General features: G+C 46.0%; 1 protein-coding gene across 1 annotated transcript; it reads right to left on the reverse strand.

The window, feature by feature from the left end:
* Window positions 1-5312: 5312 nt before the first annotated feature.
* Window positions 5313-27864, reverse strand: ACTG2 (actin gamma 2, smooth muscle). Its single transcript, XM_040458507.1, has 9 exons — window positions 27737-27864; window positions 19518-19679; window positions 18549-18677; window positions 13342-13452; window positions 13010-13094; window positions 11320-11481; window positions 10352-10543; window positions 7919-8100; window positions 5313-5534 (listed from the first exon to the last, which is right to left on the reverse strand). Exons 2-9 carry the CDS (start codon window positions 19641-19643, stop codon window positions 5391-5393), a joined length of 1131 nt encoding a protein of 376 aa, XP_040314441.1. The 5' UTR covers window positions 19644-19679; window positions 27737-27864; the 3' UTR covers window positions 5313-5390.
* Between the last annotated feature and the right edge of the window lie 75 nt (window positions 27865-27939).

Raw genomic sequence — 27939 nt, forward strand, 5'->3', positions numbered from 1 at the left:
GCACAATGCTGGCACATGACTAAATAAATCAACAAATTAGTTCATTACATCCCACCTCGTATTTTGTCTCTTGAATGAAATAAACGTTCACTCTGTCGATTTGCACAGCAGCCAAAAATCCCATTAGGATAAAGTGGGTGGAGGCTCAGGATGTGAGTGGAACTCGTTTAAACCGTAGATTGGGCTCTGTGGGTGTGAACCACGGCGAGGGTGAGCTGCAGGCCAGCGTGGGGCGGTGGGGAATCTGAGTGGGATTTGTAAAAGGATGAGCAGAGCCAGAGTAGAGAGAGACTTGGCTGGTGTATAAACCTGGAGTCTTGCCGTCGGTGGACACCTGTGCTCTGTGGAGGATCAGGGACAGTTCTGAGCTGCTGCCACCCGGTGAGGCCTTGACTGGCTTTGTCCTGCCACCACCACCCCGTTGTCATAACGACCTCAGAACTAACAAGTTATGAAATGTTGTCAGAGGGTATTTCCACTTTCCATCGTTGAAACCACAAGAGCCAAACCAGGAGTCCAACAGTTAAAACGGCCTTCAGGCAACACCTTAGAGGGGGGAGGTTTTAGGAAATGGGGATCAGATTGCGAGGAGTTGGGGAAGGGTTCGTGGCTGGGACACCTGTCTTGCATAGCAAGCACGGGACCTTTTCTTATACTGATGTTTATATGAGATGATTGAAGTGATGTTCATTTATTAAGCACATTATTTTTAAATATAGATTATAAATTTATTTAGGATAACCTGAATGGAGCACTGATAGATACGGGAACAGCTAAAGTCAGTCCCACCCTCTGCTCCTACTCTCACAGGCACCTCCGTGTCAAATTATTGCTTACATTTCTTTAGCTATGTAAACTCAGACTTGGAAAATATTCATCCAAACAAGTTTGAGAGGCTCTCTGAGCCCCCAAGGTTTCCCTGCCCTCACTGCCATCTGGGATATCGGGAAAGTTAAATGACGATGTTGTCGGCCACTTTAGGTGCAGACAGACAACTAACCTGTTCCTAAAAGTTATAATTTTTTTAGACTTTATAGTAAAGTGTAATAAGTAGTAAAGAAAAGCGCATGCATCATAAGTGTACAGTTTAATGAATTTCTCACAAACTGAAAATGTTCCTTGGATTCAGATAAAGAAATAGAGCATTGCTAGTATCTCCTGAATCCATTTGCCCTGCCAGTTACTACCCACCCCAGGCTATAATCCATAGCCTGACTTCTAAGAGCAGACAATAGTTTTGCCTGTTTTTTAGATAAGTGGAATCATATAGTATTTCTTTTATTCAACCTAATATCTATGAGATTTATCCATGCTATATATGTAGCTGTAGTTCATTCTCATTTCTGTGTAGTATTCCAATATGTCACTATACCACTATGTATTTTCTCCATTCTACTATCGATGGACATTTATGAGTTTCTAGATTTGGGCTATTATGAATAGGGTTGCTATGAATATTCTTGAATATGTCTTTTGGTGAAGTTAAGCATGCAGTCTTCTTGGGTAATACCTGTGAGTGGAATTGCTATGTGATAGGTTATTTGTATGTTCAGCATTAGTAAATATTCCTAAATAGTAGATAGTTTTTATAGTGTTTGTCCCAATCGACTCGTACCATCATGGGTGAGCGCTGTGGTCATCCTATATTCTTTTTTTTTTTTTTTTTTTTTGGTCATCCTATATTCTTAACAACAGTTGGTATTGTCAGCTTTTTCATTTTGTCCAATATGCTGTATATAGTTTTCACCTGCATTCTCCTGATGATTTACGAAGTGCAACACTCTTTCCTATGTTTATTGGCTATATCGGTAACTTCTGTTTTGGAGGACCTAGTCAAGTCCCGTGCCCACTTTTCTATTGGCTATCTGTCTTTTACTTACTGTCCTTTGTTCATTCTGGATATAAACTCCTTTATGAATATTTTCTCTCAATCTGTTCCTTGCTTTTAAAAAGCTTTCAAATTTCCTTGGTGTTCACTATAAGAAAAAAACTAAAATGGCCTAAATTGCCTGTCAGTTGTCCCAATATCAGTGATGACCCCTCTATTCCTCTTTATTTTGTAGTGTTCGTTATTATATTATATCATGGATTCATATCTTTTTTGGTCCTAATTCCAAATTCCCAAGAGAGAGAATCTAATTGGCCCAGCTGTGCCCCAAATGAAGTTCTCATGGAATGAACATGAGTATTTTGCCCCACCCCATGCATAAAGAAGGAAGGCAATTAAAGGGATCATCATGAGCAAGGAAGACACCCAAAAAGGTAGTGATCGGTCCCTCCTAGAAGGAGCAAACAGGGTGTTTCCATCCCCCCTCAGGTGATGGCCAGAACACAAAAAGCAGCAGTGTCTTGGTGAACAGAATTACATCCTACTTGTCTACAGGAATGAGGCCGCTTTACGCTCCTAGAGTTTGTCACATATCTGCTGGGATGTATGAACAAGGGTTGATTACACTACACGGACTCTTGTCATTCAGCATCCATTTCTTCACCCAATTTTTGCCAAGCATCTACTATGTTATCAGGCACTCTTTCTAGTCCTTAGAGTACAGCTCTGAAGGATTTACTGTTTTCAAATGTTTGTAAGTGCTATTGTGACAAATAGATACAGACCCATATTACAAAAATGCTACAACATAGCCACAAAAAATAAGAAGGTAAACATATGCCAATGTGACCCTGACTTTCTTTTGCTGCTTGGATGTCTGGTCAGTTATAGTCTCATCTACATCGAAGATTTTCTAATGTGCTAGATGATGCTAAGTCAGTTTGGTTAAGCCAGGAAGTATGCTTCTAGAATCCTCTCCTGACAGGGCTTTGAGTTAGAGTCGGCCAAAAGAGGCCCAGGTATAAGATTCAGAAGGCAGAGCCTTAGCCATCGTCTGGGGAGATGCCTTTCAGATACTGTGACAGACAGGTGAGTTCACAGAGAGATCCCAGCTTGTCCTCAAAGCCCTAGTGTCTCCTTCCTGATCATCCTACAGTTGTTTCCAGAACTTCACTTCCTCAGCTATTCCCACCTTCAGGTAAAGTCTCATTCCTATAATAAACCCCTTCTTCCTATAATGTGCATGGTGGCTCTGCTCCCTTGAATGCACTCTGACTGATATACCTAATCATAAAGGGAGGCATTTAGGGAGCGGTTAGATAGCCAGGGGTGAGGGTTAAGAAAGATAATCCACAAGCAGCACTTACCTCCCGCCACACAGTTACCACCCAGTACACATTACGTGGTAAGTGATGGCTGCCTTCAGCTTGGCCTTCTGTGTCTGGGACATTATTGCTATATTTATCTTTAGTTGATTTCCTGATGTATTTCATCTCTCCTCAAGCCATGTCACCCACCCATGTCCCCCTCACTATCAGCCCATAGTTTGACTTCCACTGAAGACTTCTAGGACAGCACTTCTTGAAGTGGGGCAAGACTGGGTGGGGAACAACCAGTCAGCTTCCCTGTCTTTCCCCACATGGAGATTCTGATGCACCCCTCTGCAGCAGGGATGGTCAGTGCTCCACATTTCCTCGGACCCTGTGTGTGTGTGTGTGTGTGTGTGTGTGTGTGTGTATGGCTGCCCTCTGACCTCCTCCCCTTGCTCTCTCTCCCAACAGCCAGTGCCGGCAGCTTTTCTTTGCAATACTGCCCTCATACTACTGAAGCCCTTTCCCAGCACAGGTGGAAAGCCTGGGACTTTACCTCCCCTCCTCCCCCCCCCCCCCCAGAGTGCATCTTCACTCATCACTGATAGGCTAGTGTGAAAGCCCACTTGTGTCAGGCTTTCACACCCAGCTGCCTGGGAATCAGGGTGAGGCCACCCTCTGGGGGACTTTGAGAGCTCCCCTGCTGCTCTTCCTCTCCATTTTTGTTCTGCTTCTCTGATTCTGCTCACTGGTTTCCCCTGTGAGCGCTTCCTTAATAAATTGCTTGCCTGTGTAGCCTTACTTCAGAGTCTGCTTCTGGGAAACCTGTCCTAAAACATGAGTCCACTAAGAATTTTTGCAAAACATGCTTCTCCACCCCAGAGGACAAGTGTGGGGATGGTGGAGGAAGAGTGCCTGACAATGAGGTCTGTGCACCTCCACTGGGGTCCACTGTCTCCAAGTGTGTCTGGGAAGGATCCCAGCCAAGTGGGATCTGCTCAGGGGTGGCAAGGATGGGACTTGGGTAGGCAGAGAGAGTGAAGGGTGCGCCAGGCAAAAGTGGGGATCTAGTTCTGCTATTAACTAGCTAGGCGGGTGAGTTAGTTTGTAAACTAGCTGTAAAATGGGAATGATACTAGTACCGGCTAATAGTGTTATGGTGAAGATCAAATGAGGAAATCATTATAAAGCTCTTAACCTAGGGCCTCGTGTATTGTAAGCACACAACCAATGTTAGCTATCATTATCATCTCTTACTTTCTCGTAGTACTCTGTGGGTGCTTCCATTTCACCTCAAATCATTGTCTTGCATATGTCTTCTCCCACTTTATGCAGTGAGACTTTGATGGGCAGGAATCATCTTTGCTGGATACATAAATTCCATGTGGGCTTACCCAGTAATAGCAGATGCTGAAAATTCAGTCAATACTTGTGAAATTAAACAGAATCGACTGAGGGCAGAGAGTGGGGAGCAAGTAACAAAAGAGAAAGAGAATGAGAGAGAGAGAGAGAAGGAGGAGGAGGAGCAGAAGGAAGAGAAGGAGAAGAAAAAGGGGGGAGGGGAAGAGCAAGAAGGGAGAAGGGGAAAAGAAGAAGAGGAAGGAGGAAAGGAGAAAAAGAAAGAAAAACATATTTTTCCTAAGAATGTTGCTCCTTTCTTAGTTACCTTCGGGGCAAGATACAGCCTAATGCTCAATAACAAAGGACTATATAGAGACCTTAAGCCACTATGACCTTCCTCCACACAAGTTCAAAGGTTGTGTTTGAACCATTCATATGTCACACCCTATAATCCTTGTGTTTCTCTTTGTGTTCATGTTCTCTGTGTCTTGCCCTTGAGTAAAAGGATGTACATCTCTGAAAGCCTTTGTTTCTTAACACGCCCCCCCCCCCAAGAGTCATCTAGCCCTCATTCTTACTCATGTTGAAGGAAAAGGAAACAAGGTAGTAGAGTGAGAGTACTAGCTTTAGAGTTAGACACACTTGGATTTTAACCTTGGTTCTGTGGTCTTCAGCAAGTCCTTGACTTCTCTGAGCCTCAATTTCCTCATCCATAATATGGGGATATGTGTATCTCACAGGATCATTGTGTGGATTAAAAATAAGGTGTGAAAAGTCCTTAGCACCATGTAAAAGCCCAGGGGGGAGGAGAGAAAAAGCCCCACGCAGAGAAGTAAGGCTTGCAGGTTTTAATATTTCATGATTAGTAACAGAGCAGTCTTAAGGGGATCCCCAGAGAATCTGTTCTGACTTTAGAAGCACTTCCTGTGGACAATGGAGGGCCCTGCCTCATCATACTCAGGCTTGCTGATCCACATCTGCTGAAAGGTGGAGAGAGAAGCCAGGATGGAACCTCCAATCCAGACTGAGTACTTCCGCTCTGGGGGAGCAATAATCTGCAAAGAATAAATGTGGTGAATCACCGTCAGTCCCCAAGGGAAGAGCGAGGTGGTCTGGGAATCCTCTCATTACAGAGCGGGCTGCCCCAGGTAAGGACAGCTGCACGGTCAGAAACAAACAGGGTAAACCTTGTGGTAGATTAGACTGTTGCTCAGATCTTTGTCCCTCCCTCTCCCCACCCCGCCCCCATGGGAAGGATGTGTTGCTTCACCCTGTGGCTTTGGTCTGGGCCTTGTATTTGCTAAGACCAATGGGACTTAGGCAGACGTGATACAAACGGGAGCTTGAAATGCGCTTCAGGCATGCAGCCGGGCAGGCTCTCTTGTGCCTCTGCCACCTTCAGGGGAAGGGCTTCCCTTGAGAAGCTGCTGGCCCTTCACCTGGGCCCCACAATGAGATATGGACCTGACCTGAGCTGGCTAGACCTGCAGGGCTGCCTAGCTGGGCCTGACTTAGATTGGCCGACTCCCAGCTGACCTGCAGATGCACAAGCAACAAACACTTAGTGTTACGTCCCTGGGATTTCGCAGTTGCTTGTGCCTCAGCCATAGATGACCCGTGCAAACACCTGCAGGGAAAGTGCTGCTCTGTTCCTGCCTGGAGTTCGGATGCAAGGGCGGCTCAGCCAGTCTGAGTCTTCCAATCCCGAGCCAGCCGGTCCACTCACACCCTGTCTTGAGTTTCATCTGTCAACAGCCACTTATATCTGACAAGTTCTCAAGTTCATACACACACGGTTCATCCCTGCCCCTGCAAGTCCTGAGCTTAGCCTTTAGAAATTGGTTGTCCTGTCAAACAATTTTGAACTCCACCTAAAAGCAGATCCAGAAAGGCTGCTATTAAAGGGTCTAAGAATTCAGCGCTAGAAGAAACCAGACACTGGATTTTTTTTTTTTTTTTGTCTACTTAGGCTCTCTCTACATATTTCCTAAATTGCAGAGATCATGGAATTGGAGAGGAAGAAGAGTCTTTAGAAGTTATCTTATTATTCAGTCAGACAAAAGTCACTTGGTCACTCTTTGGACTGACACCTCAAGGACAGCATGGCCACTTTATTGCTGCGCCACTCTGGTTGTGAGAAAACACTGGGCTGTCCTGGGCTGGTGTCCTTGGTCTCACATCTCTTCTTCCACATCCTTGCAGCCTGTCTCATCTCCCCAATTCGTCTGTACAAATCCTGCTGTCCAGTTTGGCTGGGGGTGTTTGTCCCTGCATACACACACCATGGGGAACCTTTGTGCTGCGTATTTTTCCTGCTTCAAGTGCCCTTTCCCCTCCTCTTGTCTTATTTAAGTCACCCTCTCAGTGATCATGTCTACGAATCACTCAGGGCAGTGGCTCACAAATTGGGATATGCATCAAAACGCTGGTGTTCGTTTATCAATGTAGGTGATGGGACCCCCAAATCTGTTGAGCCAGAATCTGGGGGCGAGGCGAGGTGTGGGATCCTGACACATGGTCCTGGTAAAAAGCCCCTGCCCCAGCCCTGGCACAATGCCCCGGTATGGCAGGCCTTAGTAAGTACAGTGGCTCCAGTGGCTCCCGGTGACCTACTCTGCTTCCCTGTGCTGAGCACCATATGCTAGAAAGGGGGAAGGCCTAGGGCAGCCCTCCTTTGTGAAAAAGGTTCTTAGAACACATTTCCTCAGATCAGGCCTACTCCCAGAGACCACCTTGACTGTGAGACTTTGTAACTTTTAATCTATTCATTATCTGTATTCAATTCCCAACTCTTTTTCTAAACCTGCTAGCAGCAAATCTCCTAGAAGCCCTAAAAGCTCTGTATGGTTGTTGGGGACCAGAGGCTGGGGAGAAGCAGAAGACAGGTGGGCCCCTGTTCTGATGAGGCCTGTGAGGTGAGCCGCCCTGGTGAGCGGCCACATGGGGAGGACCGGAACCAAGAGGAGACAACAGATCAAAGGCTGCCCAGGAATCAAGTGATGTGTCTGTGAGTGAGCCAGCAGCCCGACCCACGCCACACTTTCTCTCCGAAACTTTGACCCTCCTCTGGGGCAGCACAGCCCTTTTAAAGTCTAAAGATGCTGTAGTAGTGCTTCCTTCTTTTCTTTCCCTCTATTTCCCTCCTCCTGATTGCATCCTCAACCCCCGCAATATTCTCATCCCAAGCTCTTTCACCCCCTTCTCATATGACATCACGTGATTACATTTGAGATCCCATGCTAAACATGTCTCCAGCTCACCAGTGCCCAAGGAGCATAATCCCCTGAGATGAAATCTGCCCTAGACCAGGACGATGCTGAGCCCAGGAGACCACCAAGCTATGGGCCTGGCAGACAGACTTGGAGCATCTCCCAAGTAGGCAGGTCTTTGGGACCTTTGTATTTTCCCAAAGGGTGGAGGGAACTGGGACAGGACCCACCTTGATCTTCATGGTGCTGGGGGCCAGGGCTGTGATCTCCTTCTGCATCCTGTCAGCAATGCCAGGGTACATGGTAGTGCCCCCGGAGAGGACATTGTTGGCATATAAGTCCTTGCGGATATCGATGTCACATTTCATGATGGAATTGTAGGTGGTTTCATGAATCCCGGCAGACTCCATGCCTAGTACAGGTCATAGTATCTTGTCAACATCCATCACGTCATAAATACCCACACTTTCAGCTCCTCAAGTGACCCTTCTGTTGTTGCAGCGACCTTAGTACACACCCTTAATCACCTCCCAGGATTAGACCTCTAACTGGCCAGTGGTTCTTCCTGTTCTGACTGACCTGTCACATTTTTCACCCAAGATACATTTCTTTTTCTTTTTTTTTAAGTTTATTTATCTTGAGAGAGAAAGAATGCTAGAGGAGGAGGGGCAGAGAGAGAGAATCTGAAGCACAGGCTTCTGTGCTTCTGACAGCACAGAGCCTGATGTGGAGCTTGAACTCACACAGTGTGAGAACATGACCTGAGCTGAAATCAGGAGTCAGATGCCTAACCAACCGAGCCACCCAAGAGCCCCACACGAGATATATTTCTAAGGGAACATTCCACTGTGTCGTCTTTTTTCAAGCCTTATTGAGCTAGAATTCATATATCATAGTTTTCACCCCTTTAGAGTTCAGTGGCTTTTAGTATACTCACAGATTGTGCAAACTCTAATTTCCAAAACCTAATTTCAGAACATTTTTAACACCCCAAAAAGAAACGCTGTCCCCATTAGCAGACACTGCCATCTTCCCCGTCACCCCTTGCCCAGCCCTAGATAACCACGAATTTATTTTCTGTCTCTGTAGATTTGCCTGCTTTGGGCATTTCACATAAATGGAATGATATGATACATAGCCTTTTGTGTCTGGCGCCTTTCACTTAATGTTATGTTAATGTTAACATTTCATATAATGTTTTCAAGGTTCATCCATGTTAGAGCCTGCGTCAGTTCTTTATTCTCTTTTATTGCTAAACAGTATTCCACTGCATGGATATACCCATCATATCATCTTTGACAGCCCCCTAATCTACAGGTTACATCTAGCTACCTTAGCCTGGCACCAAGACTTTCCACAGTGAAAGGCCTGCATGCCCAACCAGCTTGTGCCCACCTACCTAGTCTCCCCCACCTCTAGTAGTTTCCCCATGTGACAGAATTTCACACTGAGGTTAGAGGAATCTTCCTAAAATACAAACCTGACCCTACTACACTGCCAGCTAAAAACTTGCAGGGATCTTCATTGCTAGTATGATTAAACACCATGCTCTTCGTGGGGTCTGGCAACTCCTTCCAGTTTCCTCTGTGTGCAAACACACACACACACACACACACACACACACACACACACCACCCCTACTTCTCCCATCATGTCCCAAATAGAACATGACCTTTCACACCTCCATGTCTTTATAGGTAGCCTTCCATCCTCCTTGTAGGCCATTCCCATCCTGCACTCCTTCCGTCCCCAGATACCATCAAATGATACTCATTGTTCAAGATTCTGTTCAAATGTTCACCTTCTCTAAGAAGCCTTCACTGATTTCCTAGGCTTCTATCACTTTGTGCAGTTGGTATGTAACCCTACACCATCTATCAGCATTTGCTCACAGGCCCATCTCTTCTTATACACTCCTCGAAAAAAGTAGTTGTCCTTGTATTAAATATTCTCTTATTTAATCCTTGTTGTAACCCTATCTGGTAGGTACTATCATTATTTATACTTTATAGATGAGGAAACTGAGGTTTGAAGAAGGTAACGCATCCAAGGTGACAGGGTCTGAAGGGGTAGAATCAGGACTTGAGACCAGGTCTGCCCCCAGACCCATTCTGTTTACCACCGTGGGTTTTGGTCCCAGTGACCTAAATGTTGGGCCATCCAAGAAGTGTTTTGTGTATTAACCTTATTCTTAGTTTTATGTTATATTCCGTATTCTGCTTTTCCTTTATTTTGATTTTCCTATACTTTTATTTAAAATCAGATTTTATCGGGGCACCTGGGTGGCTCAGTCAGCTGAGCGTCCGACTTTGGCTCAGTTCATGATCTCCCGATTCATGAGTTTGAACCCTGCATCGAGCTCTGTGCCGACAGCTCAGGGCCTGGAGCCTGCTTCGGATTCTGTGTCTCCCTCTCTCTCTGCCCCTCCTCCACTTGCACTCTGTCTCTCTCTCTCTCAAAAAGAAATAAACATTAAAAAAATTAGATTTTATCTAGTTGTATTGTTGATGTGTTTTTGGTTCTTCTTGGAAAAATGTGGGCTATGTATAAACCATAAACAAAGTGTGCACGGCTCCTGGTGTTGCTCCCTCCGTCCCCCCACCCCTCTACCTCGCCCCCCCATCCCTGCTCTCGATTAGCAGGGACAGTGGGCAACACCTCACCTATGAAAGAAGGCTGGAAGAGGGTCTCAGGGCAGCGGAAGCGCTCATTGCCAATGGTAATGACCTGCCCATCTGGCAGCTCATAGCTCTTCTCCAGGGAGGAAGAGGAGGCTGCTGTGGCCATCTCGTTCTCAAAGTCCAGGGCGACATAGCACAACTTCTCCTTGATGTCTCGCACAATTTCTCGCTCAGCTAGTAAGAGGAGAAATGACAGAAAGCAGATACTCTGTTCTGTTAGTTTGTCCTATTTTGATCTCCGGGAAAACCTCCTCCTCTACTCTGAATTCATTCTTAGGATAAATGTTAATTTTTCATTCCTCTTCCTAAAGTGCAAGTTCAAAATCTTGATTCCCAGGCAAAACTTCGCATGGGCTTTTCTCCTTGCCATCTTTACTCTGCCCTGACAAAGCTACAGGCCTTCCCGAGGGCCTTACAGGACACATTTCCGGCTAGATGTAGGAGAATCTGCTGTGATCTTACACAATCTAGGAAGGGCCCTGCCTAAGATCTCCTCTTGTCCAGGGTGGCCACTGAGTCATCACAACTTCCCCTTAGAAATTCAGACCTTATTTATTCCATGTGTCCTCAGACAAACCACAAATGCCCCTAAGAAACAAATACATCATCAGATTTTTGCTACCATTTAGCACTGTAAAAACCATCTCTGATCCTGGTGTGGATGTGGACAGAGGTAGCAGGTCCCTGGGGAAGCAGGGAATGCTCTGAAAGGGCACTTAGGAGGGTTTGTCGCCCTCCCAAGGGCATCTTGGTTGGGAACCTTCCTCCATAAATAAGCCCGCCTTGACTACCTGGTCTTGTCCAGAGGCCCAGCCCCAGCCTAGGGGCCTCCTCATCTATCCCAGGAGAATTTGAGGGCAGGGGGCCACAGACTTCTCATCAAAGAACACCTGGTCCTAGATCAGATTTCATTCTGAGCTCAAGTGAGAATCAGGGAAGGGGCTGGATACCTGTGGTCACAAAGGAATAGCCTCTTTCTGTGAGAATCTTCATGAGGTAGTCAGTGAGGTCACGGCCAGCCAGGTCAAGACGCATGATGGCATGGGGCAGTGCGTAGCCCTCATAGATGGGGACATTGTGGGTGACGCCATCCCCCGAATCCAGCACGATGCCTATGGACAGAGGGATAGGACCCATGAAAACTTCTTGTCTTTCATCTTTCTGGGACCAGTTGCCAAATGATCCTCAATTACCATACTTTTCTTTAGCAGCTAAGAAAATTCACCCACCATAAGGATCAATAATATTTTTTGTGTACATCAATTCATTCTCCAAAATGAGAAGGTAGCTTTCTGGAAGGCAAGTAAAACACCTTCCCTTCTTGTATTCCTTAAAACACTTTCATAGTAATGCATACTTGTCAATGTGCATCTCAATTGCACATTCTTTAAGGAGACTGGATAATTTGCACATCCTTCTGGCATTAAACTAACACATATGCACATGCATGGAGAATGTTAGATCTGGAAGGGACCATAAAAACCATCCAGTTAAAAAAAAATAACATTCTTGACTGATGAAACTTATTAAACCATGGAGGGAAATGAGCTTTTCAACACGATAATAAATCTCAATCCATATCATAATCTGTGGAGAAACACTAATATTATTATTGAATCATTATTATTTAATACAGTCGAGGATGTTCTAGCCAATGCAATATGACAGAAAATAGAAACAAGAGGTATTATCAAAAAGAAACAGAATTGTCATTATTTACAGATGATGAGGCTGTATACCTAGAAGACCCAAGAGAATCAACTGAGACATGGCCAGAGCTAATAAGATGGCTCAGTAAGGGCCCAATACGAAATAAACATCCAGAGACCGGTAGTTTGCACTTGTACAAGGATGCTGATCACAGCATATTTTATAATAAAAAATAAAAACTTGAGACAACCTAAAAGTCCAGCAGTAGAGAAATGGTAAAACAAATAAGTGAATTATAGAACCATCATACATTCCCCATCACTGTCCTTGTCATCAGCAGTGAAACAATCTTTTCATTTTGCCTCTCCCCCACTAGACCATTAGCTCTGGGATGGCAGGGCTGTCTCATTTGTCACTGTATGCCCATGGCCTGGTGCAGTCTTTGGCACCTGGTAGGGAGTAATGGGAAATGTCTGAAGAATGAATGAATGAATGAATCAATCAATCAATCAATCATTCATTGAATCAATGAATACTTGAATGAATGAATGTTGAACAATGTTCATTGAAGTTATCGAGTCCCCATTACAAATTGCTCTATCTTGAAGTTCCTTCTGTTTCCCTGAGCACCCTTCTATACCAAGGGCACATACATGTCCACCATCACAGGCGCATGAGCAGAAACATTCCAATACTGCTAGAAAGTGTATGTAAGCTCAGGGACTGACTGCTGTGAGGGAAACAGCCCTCGCTGGATGTACTTGTCATGCTTTGTTCATATAAATTCTTGCCAGCTCTACTGGGTAGACCTGAATGCATTCCACATGGGCTTCCCTTCTGTTATCCCTAAGCAGGGTTTTCCCTGGACTTTGACTGTCCCTTTGATTCTTCTGAGCAGGAACTTCTGCAGGAGCCCAGCTTTCTCTACAGCACCTGCCCCCCCCCCCCCCCACATCAAGTCAGGAAGGGATCAGATTACAGGCTGCTCACCTGTTGTGCGGCCAGAAGCATAGAGAGAGAGCACAGCTTGAATGGCGACATACATGGCAGGGACATTGAAGGTCTCAAACATGATCTGAAAGGACAACGAAGAATGAAGGATGATCTGGCAGAAATCACAGCACCTCTTGGCTCACGGGATGGTTTGTAACCTTATTTAGGGCAAGGGCTGTGCCTATTTACGCCACCCCACCTCCCATAGGGCCTGACATAGACTACACACATAGCATGTCCTCAAAAATTTTTGCTGCACTGATGTGTGAAAGGGAGAAGGGATCCATGCTGCTTTCTTGTGTCATGCTTAAGACTTCTTGGCCTCTTACCTGGGTCATCTTCTCCCTGTTGGCCTTGGGATTTAGGGGGGCCTCTGTGAGCAGGGTGGGGTGTTCCTCAGGTGCTACCCGCAGCTCATTGTAGAAGGAGTGGTGCCAGATCTGGTTGAGACAAAAGTCAAATGAGCTGAGGAGTCTCCTATAAAATTCCGCTGGCATGTACATGCTGGGGGAGCATGACACAATGTCCACAGCATGGGATGGGTCTGAAGAGAAGACTGTCAGTCCTGGGAATTTCTGCTTAACCTTTGGAGTTTACATTCCTTTTCAACAGGGCCCTAGACAGGACTCAGATCTGGGGCCAATATACTTAGCGTCTTGATTATTTCCATAGGAAATTCCCTCCTCTTTACTCTTCTTCTGTCCCCCTGACTTTCTTCCCTGGGGGGCCAGACCCATTGCATCTCTCAGTATTCCTTGCCTCCTGGCTTCTGGCTATGCTTGGCGGATGGAAGACATCAGCAAGAGGCTGGAGAGTGGGAAGAGGGAGAGAGGTCAGGGTGTTTCTCCAAGCAATGGTGTGGCTCACTGTGAGCCCGGCTCCTATTGGGTGGCTCCTCTTCCAGCTCTAGTGACACTGCCCCTAACCCACCTTTCAGGCTTAGGGTGTAAGAGCTTTCCTCTGTTCCTAGTACTTGGGTGCCTCAACAACTCTTCCTGGTTCCCTCCCCCTGCCCACACCTCTCTATGGGAACCTGACAGATATGCTGTCACTGTCTATTACTGGCCAGGCTGGTGCTTTAGAGCAGGGTTTCCCAACCTCAGCACTTTGACATTTCAGGTTGGATAATTCCACGATGTGAGAGGCTGACCTATGCATCACAGGATGTTCGGCATTCCTGGCCTCCACCCACTAGATGCCAGTAGCACCTCTCCAGCTATGACAAGCAAAAATGTTTCCAATCATTGCCAAACGTCTCCCAGGAGGCAAAATTGCTCCTGTGGAGAATCACTGCTTTAGAGGAAGCTATTTCTTCTCACCGTGTCCAATGATCCAAGACAACCAAATAGGACTCTACATCTCAGAGGGATTCAGCAGAGTGGCAGGGACATAGGGCTCTGATTTCCTCAGAGGCGGGGCATAGGGTCATTTGCTTCCATTGCACCCATATATTTGTGGACTCCCGGCTTTGTGCTAGGATGGTGCTAACTGTAGTGAGGACAGATATGAAATCAGACATGGTCCCTTGATCTTGGTTTCAAGGCCCAGAGAGGAGTAAAACACCCAAGAAGACAAAATAGAAAGATATATCCACATTTTGAGTAAAAGAGGAGGCAGTTCATTATCTGGGGGATTTGGGTTGGCCCTGCAGGCAAAGGAAGGTCTCCAGAGGCTGAGAAGGGCATCTGAGGCAGAAGACATGGCAGAAGCCAAGGCCCTGTCTATGTAAGTTTCACAACAGAGATATGAATGGCAATGAGTCTTAATTGAGTGATGTCAGTATTTCTTCAAATGTGGGCCCCAGACGCTTTATCACAGAATGAGCTGGGGTGACTGCTGTCGGTGCAGGTTCCCAGGCTGGACCCCGGGTCCAGGAATCCGAATCATGGCTGTTGAGGCCCAATACCTGCACTTCATTTTCACTTAACTTTTTAGACCTTTTACAAAGTACTTTAAAACTTAGAGATGCTGATAATTTTAAAATTATAGAACTATTTCTAAGAGGAGTAAAACCCTCCCACATTTCCATCATCTAATAATAGTTAACACTTTGGCTTTTTCTTCTTACTAATCTTTCACCTTTGAGCATTTTCAAATTTATTACTATCACGACTTATTTATTTCATATACTTGTATTTATTTATTGTTACACTATTTTTATGTTTTTACATTCAATCTTGTTTCCTGCCACTGTTTGGTGAGTGTAACATAAATAATTTCTTTTTTCATAGTAAACATTTCTTTTTAATTAATTGAACATTTATTTTTAATGCTTATACAACATTTCATCATATGCTATCATATATTTAATTGTATTACTATTCATGGTATCTTTGATTTTTGTTTATAAATAATCCTATCATAGCTATCTTGTACATATTGTATTTTCCTTTTTCTATTCAGGGCATTTCCAAAGAAAAGAATTTTAAAAGTGGAATTACTAGGCTATTAGCATGGTGATTGGAAGACCTTTTAAAAAAAATGTATTTATGAAAGAGATGGGGGAAGGGCAGAGAGAGAGAGAGAGAGAGGGGGAGAGAGAGAGAGAGAGAGAGAGAGAGAGAGAGAGAGAGAGAATGAGAATCCTAGCAGACTCTGCAGCACAGAGCCCAACACGGGACTCGAACTCACAAACCATAAGATCATGGCCTGAGCCGAAATCAAGAGTCAGATGCTTAACCAACTGAGCCACTCTGGCGCCCCAGAAGACCTTTTCATTTCTTTTTACCAACAAAGAGGCTAAATTACTCTTTCCTCCAGAATAAGAAAGCCCATTTTCCCCCTACCTGCATCCAGGGTTCTCACTCTTATTATAGGAAATAATTTGGTAGGGAAACATAATACCTCATTGTTTTACTTTGACAATTTACATTTGTTTCAAATGAGTTTAAGTGTTTTCAGATTTGCAACTTTTTATAATTTCTGTTTGGTGGATTATCTGTTCGTGTCCTTTATTTATTTGCCCAGTGGAGACTTTGTATTTTTAGTCATCAATTTACATTGGCTGTTTATATTAATCTTCATTGCTCTTGTGAATTTTTTTGCAACTTACTGTTTGCCTTTTACATTTGGTTATGTTTTTCACATACTAGAAGTCATGATTTTTTGAAAATCACATTTGTCATTTTTTCCCTCTATGACTTCTTTCGCCAGAAATTTGATAAATGCTCATGCTTATTATGCTGTATTTCTTTACCATTTGAATTTTTATATTTAACTTTTATATTCAGTTTATATGTGTTTGGTGAAATGGTGTATGGTAGGGGCCATAAAGACTTCCCATCCCCCAAATAACTCATCAGTTGTTCTGGAATAATTTGTTGACCAACCCTGTTCTCCCTTTGGTGTTCAAAGTTTCATTTATCATGTATTTCCTCTTTACCTTTGTGCTAGTACCAAACTATTTTAATTTGTATACTATATTATATTTTAATATGTGAACATGGCAAGCTTCTCATAGTTTTCCTTACTCATTGTGTTCTCATAAATTTTGCCTTATTTATTTCTCCAAACGTACGTTATTTATGATTACCCTGCAGAATTAAAAAATTGTGATTTTTTTTTTTTTTTTTTTTTTTTTTTACTCAAACTCATGGCAGCAGAAAGTAGGATGGTAGTTACCAAGAGCTGGGGGTGGGGAGACAGGGAGATGTTGGTCAAGGGGTACAAAGCCTTAATGCAGGATGAATAAATTCTGGAGATTTAATGTATAGCATGGTGACTATAGGTAACAATACTGTCCTGTGTATATGAAATTTGCTAAGAGTGTAAATCCTAAGTGTTCTCAGTACAAGGAAAAAAAAGTCACTATGTGAGGTGATAGGTACATTGATTAGTTGGAATGTGGTGGCTCTTACATACATAAATGTGTATCAAGCCATCAGCTTGTACACCTTAAATATATACAATTTTAGGGGCGCCGGGGTGGCTCAGTTGGCTAAGCGTCCGACTTCGGCTCAGGTCACGATCTCGCCGTCTGTGAGTTTGAGCCCCACGTCGGGCTCTGTGCCGACAGCTCAGAGCCTGGAGCCTGTTTCAGATTCTGTGTCTCCCTCTCTCTGACCCTCCCCCGACATGCTCTGTCTCTCTCTGTCTCAAAAATAAATAAACGTTAAAAAAAATTAAAAAATATATATATACAATTTTAAAAATTGTGAGTTTTTTATTAGAAAGGCAATGAGCCTATAAATGAATTTGGGAAGATTTGACAGCTTTCCCCTATTCTATTTTTCTTTGAGGTGTATAATATATGTTTAGGAATTTCTTTAACGAGGTCACACATTATTACTACTAAAATAATTACTGCTAAAATATTTTTATACTAAAATATTTTGTCTATTATGTTTTTGAATTAGATTCTGTTAGATACTATGAGTAATAGATGCCATTTACTGAGTACAGTGTTCCATGCCTTGAGATCATACTGAGTACCTAATTCAGTCTCCAAAGCAACCGTAATGAAGTAAGTATTTTTATCTACACAAATGGAGAAACTGAGGCTCAGAAGGAAGAACCCACTGCCAGACCTCCCTGCCACGGACTCCAGGGTCTGTGTTATTAGCCACTGCACAGCGTAAAAGCTTCACACCCCAAATAACTAAATCTGGGATTTAGACAAGGGTAGAGTGTATTACAGATTTCACAGCAACATCCTCCTTTCTGGTTGCAGTATGTTCAATAAGCATTCTATGGCACTTCAAAAGGCACTCCTTGCAAAAACAAGGATTCTCAGACAAATGTCAGCAGAACATATCAAAAGAATATTAGGAAGGCTCTATTAGCATTTCCCACACGTGATTTTGTTGATCACAAACTACCTTTTATTTATTTTTTTTTATTTATATATGAAATTTATTGTCAAATTGGTTTCCATACAACACCCAGTGCTCATCCACAAACTACCTTTTAAAAATCCCCCCCTTACCCCTGCATTTTCTTGCACGTGCGCGCGCGCGCACACACACACACACACACACACACTTCTAGAAACCCCTAGAGAGTCCTACTTAGAACTTTCATTAGAGAATCATCATAACGACATGGCATTAATGCAGCTCCCTGAGGTCATGACAGGAAAAAATGAAAGGGAGAGAAGCCATTTGCCCCCATAGAGGCAGCAGCAGCATTGAGCACCTGCTAGAGCGAAAGCTGTTTGAAAGGATGAAGCTGGGCATTAGGTAGGACACGTCCTCAGACCCCAGACAGGGAGTTAGGAAGCTACTGTCAGTTAATGAGGAGCTACCGAAGCTTCTCGAGAAGATGAGGGACACGATCTGGTCTGTTTTTAGGAAGACTAGCTTTGCAGCAGTGCAGGGAATTCACTGGATGGCGAGGCTAGAGACAAAGAAATCAGGAAGCCATTGCAGCCGTCCAACGAGAGCCATTGGCAGCCCCACAGGGAGTGACCAGGGGGATGGACGAAGAAGGAAGGAAGGATATGAGACACATCTTGAGGCACTTGACGGGACAGAGGCCTGTGGGAGCCGAGGGTCATGACGGTGTATTATTATACCAAAAGGGGGGAGTCCACCAATACCTTCTCCATGTCATCCCAGTTGGTGATGATGCCGTGTTCAATGGGGTACTTGAGAGTTAGGATCCCTCGCTTGCTCTGAGCCTCGTCCCCGACGTAGCTGTCTTTCTGGCCCATTCCCACCATTACACCCTGTAATGCAAAAGACAAGGAAGAAGCAGATTGGCTGAGGGCTCCACTTAGGGGGATCTAGGCACTGGAGGGGCTGTGAAGAAGGATACAGATGGGAAAGATATCTTTCTTCCTGGAGACAGGACAGAATGAGACATGGGCACGGCAGGTACTGATGAATGTGGAGGTGGCGTGGAGAGAAGGGGGAGGGTTTCCTGTGGGCTCGTCTCTCTTCTCTCTCCTAAGACAACGTCATTTTCCGAGAGAGCAGGGCCCTCCATGCGCTTCTTCCCTCACTTCACACACACAGGGCTCACACTTGCTCTCCTCAGATACCCTCTGCTTACATTCTGACGTCCCCACATCTTGGCTCCTGCTCTTCTCTGCATATGAGGAGATCCTCCGTATCCTCAGTTTTCCCTTTTCTGCAAAGCCTCTCTTCCCTGGTCCCTCCACTCATATTTAATCTCTCCCTCCTTTGTTCTCCTCCTGGTGAAACACTTTGCCTCTGTTGTAGCCTGTGATCTCAAGTTAGTTCACAGAGTGTACATTTCTTAAAGGCAAAGTTCTTATTTACTTGCAGGTATTTTTTACAAGTTTCTTCCAAAGACTGGAACCAAACATAATACCATCCCTGCATGCCTGGGCTATGTTGGGTTTAGTCCTGGATATTTCTATTTGAAGGGTCTTGCTCTGTTAGTTAACTGGAAGCGAGTCCCCCCCACCCCCAACACATGCACTCACAAAGCTCACACACACACATACACACACGCGCGCGCGCACACACAGATGTCAGGTAGTCTCCACCATGCAGCGTTTACTCCTAGAGGCTCAAAGCCTTGGGTCCAGACGAGCACATACCTGGTGGCGAGGGCGGCCCACGATGGAGGGGAAGACAGCCCGGGGGGCATCATCTCCAGCAAAGCCAGCCTTGCACAGGCCAGAGCCATTGTCACACACGAGCGCAGTGGTCTCCTCTTCACACATGGTGAGTGTGGCCAAGTGAACCGGGGGCTGGAGCACCTTCGGGGCAGGGGGAGAAGAGAACTAGTCAGCGCCTTGTCAAAATCATGCTGGAGACAGGCTTCTTGGTTCTGAAGCTTGACTCCACCTCCAACCAGGGCCCAGTTCCACGAAGAGCAGACATGGGCCTGAACTCCCACTCCCTGGCAGCTGGACTTCTTCCCTGGAGCCTGCTGTCCCGGGTTGGATTGTGTCCCCACTGCCCCAAGTCATATGTTGAAGTCTTCACCCCCAGCATGTCAGAGCAGGACCATATTTGGCAATAGTGTCTTTAGACAGGTAATTAAGGCAGAATGAAGTCAATAATCTAATCTGACTGGTGTTCAATGGGACTAATCTAATAGGATGGATATCTTTATAGGATGTGGACATTAGAAGCGGCTCGGGGAGGAAGGGCAGCCTGAGAGGAGAGAGGATTCTGGACAGGAAGGCCAGTCCCTGGCTCTTCGGGTGGAGAAAGCAGCAGTCCGTCCGCTGATGCTCATCACTGCATTGGGATGGCTGCAAAGTGGTGAGGGAGTTCATTTTTCCCACATCTGTTGCAGGTTTTCTTTCTTTCAGGGAGGCTAAAAGACAACAGCTGACGACTCGTTGGCGCTCGGTGACAAAGAAGAAACAACAGAAGCTCAGGGGAGGGTGTGCAGACTGCCCCCTGGCCTGGGGGTCCCCCAGGGGGACAGGTGGAAGACAGAAAGGCCCTGGGCTCAGGGAGGCTGACTCTCAGCAGTCCAGGAAAAACAGGTGGCTGCTGAGGACGAAGGCCCCTGGAAACTTCATTCAGAACATTTGACCACAGGCCGGGAAGGAGATAAATGCTATGGAAATCTGTGACCCTGGCTCTTCTGTGGCCTCACATCAAAGGTGGACAAAGCAAGGAGGAGACAGAGACACAGGCTTGTGAATATGAGGTCAGAAAGGCAAAGTCGAGGCTGAGCAGAAGGTTAGTAACACACTTTAAGGCTAAAAGGAAGCTCTTCCCTGTTACATTCAAAGCAGAGTGGACACCAGGGAAGAAGCTGCTGTGACTTCCCGAATCCAGCTCTGCCTCTGTCCCTGTTCCCCCTGGGGTTCCCCATGGCCATGGATCAAGTCCCAGCCCTCTAACTCAGGCCACAGAGCTCCCCAGGGTCTGGCCGGGCCTGTGTCTCCAGGCTCACCTTCCCTCTTGCCCCCTCTTGGCCTTCTCACTCTGCCTATATGGACTTTCTTTCCATTCTCTGAACTGTGTCATCTTCTCTCCCTGCTGGACCTTGAGACGCAGGGTCTGGAGCACCCTCCCCTCACCTGTTTGCTACTCTAACTCCTATCACCTGCCAGGCCTCTGCATGGACACTGCATTTTCATGAGGCCTCTCTGGCCCACCAGTCTGTCAGTAGCCCCTCTTCTTGGCCCCACAGCACCTAGAACTTGCATGAGCAATGATCAACTCTGCATATCTCGGCTCGTTTGTAGCTCTGCAAAGGCAGGAGCTGGGTCTGTCCTGTTCCCCCCACGATTCTTCAGTGTGCCCAACACAATATCTGGCACAGAGTGTGCTTTTAAATGTTTGTCATCAAAATGAAGGAGTGAATTAATCAATGGGAGTCAAGGAGAAGGATTTTCAGAGTAACAAAGATAGACTAAACACTGGTAAGAGGAACTCAAGGTGTGAGATGAGATGGAGATTGAAGGACAGCACCCTCCCCTAGCTGCTTAAAACAATATTGTTTCTGGTCTGAGCAGTTTCTGGATTGCAGAGAAGATCCTAACTTCCTACCATGTTAGAAGAGTGGGAAATGAAGGGATGTCAGAAAACTGAAGATGGGCAAAGTTTGTTCCAATGTTCAAAAAGGGACAGAAAGCAGATTTCTCAAACATCAGTTAATCTTGATATGCAAGGTAGGCAGGTTTCCAGAAGGCACTGTTAAAGAAGAAAGCATTATTAAATTTTTTTTTTCAACGTTTATTTATTTTGGGGACAGAGAGAGACAGAGCATGAACGGGGGAGGGGCAGAGAGAGAGGGAGACACAGAATCAGAAACAGGCTCCAGGCTCCGAGCCATCAGCCCAGAGCCTGATGCGGGGCTCGAACTCACGGACCGCGAGATCGTGACCTGGTTGAAGTCGGACGCTTAACCGACTGCGCCACCCAGGCGCCCCAAAGAAGAAAGCATTATTAAAGAAGCAGTGATTTCTTATAATTACTAAGGGTTTACCAAGAACAAATGTTGACAGAGTGACAGCCTCCCCTTTTTCCCCGGGACTGCTGTGGGCTGGGAATGCAGAAGAAGGTGGGAGACCTTGGACCTTAACTTGATCATGGCATCTGACGAGGTCTCCTGTGATATCCCTATTGATAAAGCCATGTGGGCTGAACAATAAATGAGTTAGGCATATTTACAGCTGCCTGAATTACTGTCACTGAAAGGTGTTAATTAATGAGTCAACATCAACCTGGAGGCAGCAATATTCCTCCAGGCTCCACTCTCAGTCCTCTGGCACACATTTTTATAAATGCGTTGGATGAAAATATGGGGTACGTGCCGATCAAACTTCCAGAGCTGGAAGAGAGTATAATATTAAATGTGTTGGATGGAAGAATCAAAACCCAAGATGATCTCAAAAAACAGAGAAAATGAGCCAAGTCAAATAATATTAAACCTAACAGGGTAAATACGAGGTTTTGCACGTGGGTCGAAATAAGCAAACTGTGATAGCTCTTGTTTAGCATCTGTAAGTGGGACATGGGGTCTTGTGAAGAGGGAGCAGTACTCTGGGGCCAGGCTAAAAGCTAACACCACCTCTAGCTGGAACACCAGGTCCGATGCTTGCCCCCCCCCCGCCCCCTCCCCGCATCTGGCAAAGGTGTGGGGAGGTGGGTTTGCATTCACAGCGGAGGTGTGCCAAATTGCACTGCATTTCAGAAGGGGAATTCGAAAATCCTTGTCCCCGGTCTTAAAAATGTACACAACTTTTGACTCCACAAAGGCACTTCCAGGATTTTATCCTTGGGAAACACTCATGGGTGAATGCAAAGATTTGGCTACGGGCTAGTTTATCACAGCTTAAAATAACCAAAATTAGAAGCCACGTAATATCAAAGGAAGTTGTCGAATAATAAATTGGCTTGTAAACTAACTGCCTGAAACCTTTGTATAATGGGGAGAGCAGAATAGTTAATGCAACAGAAAAGGGGTGAGCTGCATTGCTAGGTGAAACATACCAGTATTGGCCATGCTTCCATTTTTGGTAAAAATGTATTTTTAATTTTAAAAAATGTGGGGCTCTTCACATAGATTATCTATTTAATCCTCATAAAAGCCCCAAGGGAAAATGTTTTTATTTCTGTTTTACAGATTTGGAAACCAAGTCTCAGAGAAGGGAAGGAACTTGGCCCAAGGTCTCAGTCAAGAAGAGGCAGGGCTGGCATCAACTCAGAACAGGTTCCAAAGCCGGAAGCTTACACCTTCCTTAGTGAAACTGTCCTAACTTCTCCATGTTTGGTGTTTTTGCTTCTGTCTCTCCATCTCTCCAGAGCCGTTGGCAGCAAAAGGCCGAAACAAAAGGATCTGTGTTCACTTCTCTTTCTGAGCCTCTGCACCCCTCCTATGCCAGGACTAAGTCTGGGTTTATGTTTACAGCCCTCAAAACTAACTCAGTGCTTAGCAAACAGTAGGTGCTCAATAAACAGTGGGTGACCCCCACCACCACCCAAGTGGCCCCTTTCCAGACCTGATCTGCCCTGCCCCTGGGATCCCTGGGTCCCCACAGTCCAGTCTCCTGACAGCTTGCTCACACGGGCCTGATTTGAATCACAGGGAGACAGTTTTCTCTTCACAAGCTGGTCGGCTATCAGTTGTGCTGCCCTGTTCTAGCAGGTGGTCCACCAGGAAGGGAAAACCACCTCAAAAGCTAGAAGGTGGCCGAGAGGAAAAGCTGCATCTCTGTGACTATCTCCCTCTGGGGTCCCCTCAGCATCCCTCTCTAGTGTGATTTGTAGTTCAAGCCTGTCTGGCTTTTCAATGGACCCTTTTGTCTCCCGCTGAGTTCCCCACACACAGAAGGAGAGGATTGGACTTTGTTTCCCAAGCCGAGCAGCAGCTGAGACAAGCCACAAAGCAACTTAAAGCTGTCAGGTCAACAATGCCATTGTGCAGCACTTTAGCTGGATTTAAATCTGCTTTTTTGAAGTCAGAACCAAATGAGAAGTGACAGAGGTAAAGACAGGGGTAGGGCTGCTGGCCTGGAGTGGGGCCTCCACGGGGTCCCACACTGCGTGGGAAGAAAGGTTTCACCATGAAGCCAGGCTCTCCTGGAATGTCCTTGCCAAGAGAAATTCTAGACCTTTCTCAGCTGCTTGCTGGTAATCTGTGGCTAGGCTTGAGCGTGTCAGCTGAACCAAAGCCAAAGTCGCTGTGGTTTCCCGGGGTCACAACCATTCTGTGCTCACAGAAAGCCAACAGAGATTATTCTGGCTCTTTCGGCACATCTGGTCTTCACTGAGGGTTTCAGAGTTAGAAACCCAGCTCCACCCCACCCCTCAGGGTGGTCAAAACCCAAAGACATAATGGGTGCCAAAAAATGTGTTCATTCACTCATCTCCCTGGCCACCCTCAGGCAAACATGAGGGCAGAGACCTTAGCCCCCCAACCTGTCACTCTGAAGGAGACAAGATTTGGCTTCAGAGTTCTTTCCAGCTTCCCTTTCTTTCCCCTTCTCCTCCCTCAGGGTACCCCCTTCCCGTGGCCCCTTCCCCCGAATCCCCCTCTGGCCTTCAGTTTCCTGGAAAGGGTAGCATCTGTCTCCTGGGATTGTGAAGCAAATGAAATAATGGAAATGTGGGGCACCTGGATGGCTCAGTCGGTTGAGCATCTGACTTTGGCTCAGGTCATGAGCTCATGGTTCATGAGTTTGAGCCCCATGTCCAGCTCTGTGCCAACAGCTCGGAACCTGGACCCTGCTTCAGATTCTGTGTCTCCCTCTCTCTCTGCCCCTCCCCCGCTCATGCTCTGTCTCTCTCTCTCTCTCTCTCTCTCTCTCTAAAAAAAAAAAATAAATAAATAACCATTAAAAAAAAAAAAAGAAATAGTGGAAACGAAAGTGCTTTATAATTGTAAATCAGGATCTGCAAACTAATGCCTGTTTTCGTGGGCCCCACCAGCTAAGAATGATTTTGACATTTTTCAGTGGTTGCAAAAAAAGCCAAAGAATAATATTCTACGACTTGAGAAAATTATATGAAATTTGAATTTCAGAGCCTATCAATAAAGTTTTATTGGAACACAGCCACACCTGTTCATTTACATACCGTCTATGGCTGCTATCCCTATGATGGCAGCCTTGAATAGTCGCCACAGAAACCTTTAGACTTGCAAAGCATAAAATATTTACTATCTGGCCTTCCTCAGAAAAAGTTTGCCAAACCCTGTTGCAAAGGGCTGCAAAACTCATAGTTCTTATGACCTCTCTTACTCTTCTCTATCAGAACTTGCTCCCATAATGAAGTCTGTCATATTGGAAGGAGTTGAACCATCCACTTCACAAATCAATGATTACTAAAGGGAAGACTGAACTTACACCACTTTCCAAAGGCATTTTCATTTCAGTACAAAATGTAAGTCCTAAAAGGAAGGCCTCTCAGATGGTGGGACCTCAAACAATAGTTGGAGAAATATTCTGCCGTGAGGGCTTCAAACGACATTAAGCAGCTGCCTATAATAATCTGCAGGCACACATATCCATACAATTAGCCTGGCAGAGAGAAATAATTTAACAAAAAAACGCTCCTGCGGTGGAAAATTCTAGCAGCAGCACCTCTAATCAACTTTGTTACCTTGACTTCGTTGGTATACTTAACTAACTTAAAAATGACTTCTGGTTAGTAATATTTCTGATCCTCAGGAATCTGCCGTTTGGGCCTGTTCTTTTACCTGCGCCTCTCTCTTGCTCTGCCGGATCCGCTCAGTCCAGACCCTTCTCCCGGGCTCTAGAAGACTGCCTGCAGGGCATCTATACCCCAGACCCCTAGCACCTCGACTCCACCTCCGGCGCTGCGGCCTTCATCACCATCCTCTACTTGGAACCGCCCGAGAGAGAAGAGCACCGCCCACTCTGGAGGCCACGCCCAACACCCGACTCCTCCCACTGCCCTCCCAACCAATCCTGGGGTCTTGTATTTTTGATTCCGCGCCACCGCGGTGCTCCAGCTCAGGGCCTCTGCACACTCCGGTAGCGCTTTCGCCCTGTTCCAGTCCACTCTCTTCACCGCTGACAGAGCAGTCCCTTCAAAGGGCAGATCTCTTGCCGTCACGCTTCTGTGGTTCCCCATTGCCTAACCCTTTAGTGTATGAAGCCTTAGTAATCCAGCGCTGCCTGCCCCTCTGTTTAAACTGTCCCTGCTTCCTGTCTTGAAATCTAATTCAGTGGAGTTGAGCCACTTCAACAGTCCAAAGACCATGCTTCCCTGATTTGGGGACTAGTCCTACATCAGTACCCAGCTCAGGTACCCTTCCTCCAGGAAGCCTTCCCAGATAACTCCAGGACTGGGTGACGGCCCCTCCTGGGCTTTATCTGTTTGTTTGCTCATCTCTCCTAGTGATTGCAGAAGCCTCTACACTGTCCCTAAGGAGCAGGAGCCTGACACATAATAAGTACTCAATAAATGTTGGTGCAATGAACAAAGGGAAGGAGAAAACTCTAGCCTCAAAATCATGATGTCATACTGCCCATTTGGTATCCCAGACCTGGCATGTAGTATCTCATTGCTCATTGCATTTTCTCCAAGTACCTATCCATCTCCACCAGAGGAAGCTCAGTTTCTTTTCCACTCAAAGGCTAACCTCCAAGTCTAAACTTGTTCGAATAGTAAAAAGCAAGCCCTCAGTGCCTCCCTGTGCAAAGTGTGATTCCAGAACTGCAGCCTCAGCATCACTTGGGAGCTTATTAGGAATGAAGATTATCAGACCCCACCCCAGCCTACCGAATCAGAATCTGGGGTGGGGTGGAAGACAATCTGTGTTTTAACAAGCCCTGCAGGTGATACTTAAAGCACTCAGGGCCAGGCCCTAACAGTGGTGAGCTGAGCACCCTATAAATGTATTATCTCATTTAATCCCCACAACAACACTGCCAGGTAGGTATTATTACTAGCATTCCCATTTTACAGGTGAGAACATTGGGGTCACCAAGTAGCTCTGGCAGCTGGGCAGTCTGCCTCCAAGAGCTCCACCACTGCACCAAGCTGCCTCAGCCACAAACAGCTGTTCACAGTTCTGGTCACAAAAGTGGAAACAGCCCCTTGGTCTCATTTCCCTCTTAATTATTTGTGCGTGCATGTGTTGCAGGGGATCGGAGGGGAGGATGAAGGCATTGGTAGGTGGTTTCACAGCTGGGTGTGAGCCTTTTGGGCAGGTCACTTAACTTCTCTAGGCCTCAGTGTCTTCAGAATGAATTAGATGACTGTCATGTTCCCGCCAGCCCTACACCTGCATGATGCCACAGGACACTTGCCCGTGCCCCAACCCTGAGTTTCCACATCCCCCAATGACCCTGGAGCCTTCAAGGACTGAGAAAATTCTCAATTCATCTCAGCCAAGCATGAATCAGAGGAGAGTGAGACCCACAAGGGGACTGAAGAAAACACACTTCCATTCCCAACACAGACATCTCATGGATCCTGGGACCATTGTTGGCTTTGATTCAAATACCCCGAGAAGAAGCTGTTTTCCTGCAAAACATCCACTTCCCTAAAACAGCCTCTCAGACATTCTGAATCATGACAAAGGACATGAGGTTATAGATCTGCAGTGGCCCAGGTGAGCAGGGTGAGTAGAGACCACAGGTGTTCTATCCCACCCACCATCCAGTCGCAGGGCTGTCCAGCATGCCCCATGCCCAGAGATGCCTTTTCCTGGAAGGCAGCAGCATGCCCGGAGGCCCCCCTGCCCACCGAGCGCCTTGACATGTGAGCTGGGCCAGCGTCACGGAAGCCAGGCCAATCTGGAGGCACCTCCCGCACCCAGGGGGCCAGGCAGCCTCAGAAAGGAAGGGATGGCAGAAGCCGTGTGTGCAGTACTCACCGAGTATACGAGAGGTCCTTCTCCCAGTGACGGAGGGCTGGTGTGTCTTTGGCATAAATACCAGAGCAATATAAAACCCCAGAGGCGGATCTTCTTTAAACAGAGTCCCTAAAAAGGCCAGCTGACGGTGTGTTAACAATATTACCATATAAGGTGGTTTTTTCAATAAATCGGCCTAGGGGGGTGGGGAAGGGGGCTGGGTA

Source organism: Herpailurus yagouaroundi, unplaced genomic scaffold, assembly GCF_014898765.1.
Source record: "Herpailurus yagouaroundi ecotype Mexico unplaced genomic scaffold, PumYag 221, whole genome shotgun sequence".
In the NCBI taxonomy this organism is placed as follows: Eukaryota; Metazoa; Chordata; class Mammalia; order Carnivora; family Felidae; genus Herpailurus; species Herpailurus yagouaroundi.

Bases quoted from the DNA above. Each gene is read 5' to 3' on its own strand.
- ACTG2 (XM_040458507.1), bottom strand. From the start codon at position 19,643: ATGTGTGAAGAGGAGACCACTGCGCTCGTGTGTGACAATGGCTCTGGC. The intron at 13,453-18,548 runs GTATTGGTGGAC...TGTCTCAACCAG, and splicing joins ACTGGGATGACATGGAGAAG to ATCTGGCACCACTCCTTCTA. The intron at 10,544-11,319 runs GTATCCAGCCCC...TCCTCTTACTAG, and splicing joins CTATTCCTTTGTGACCACAG to CTGAGCGAGAAATTGTGCGA.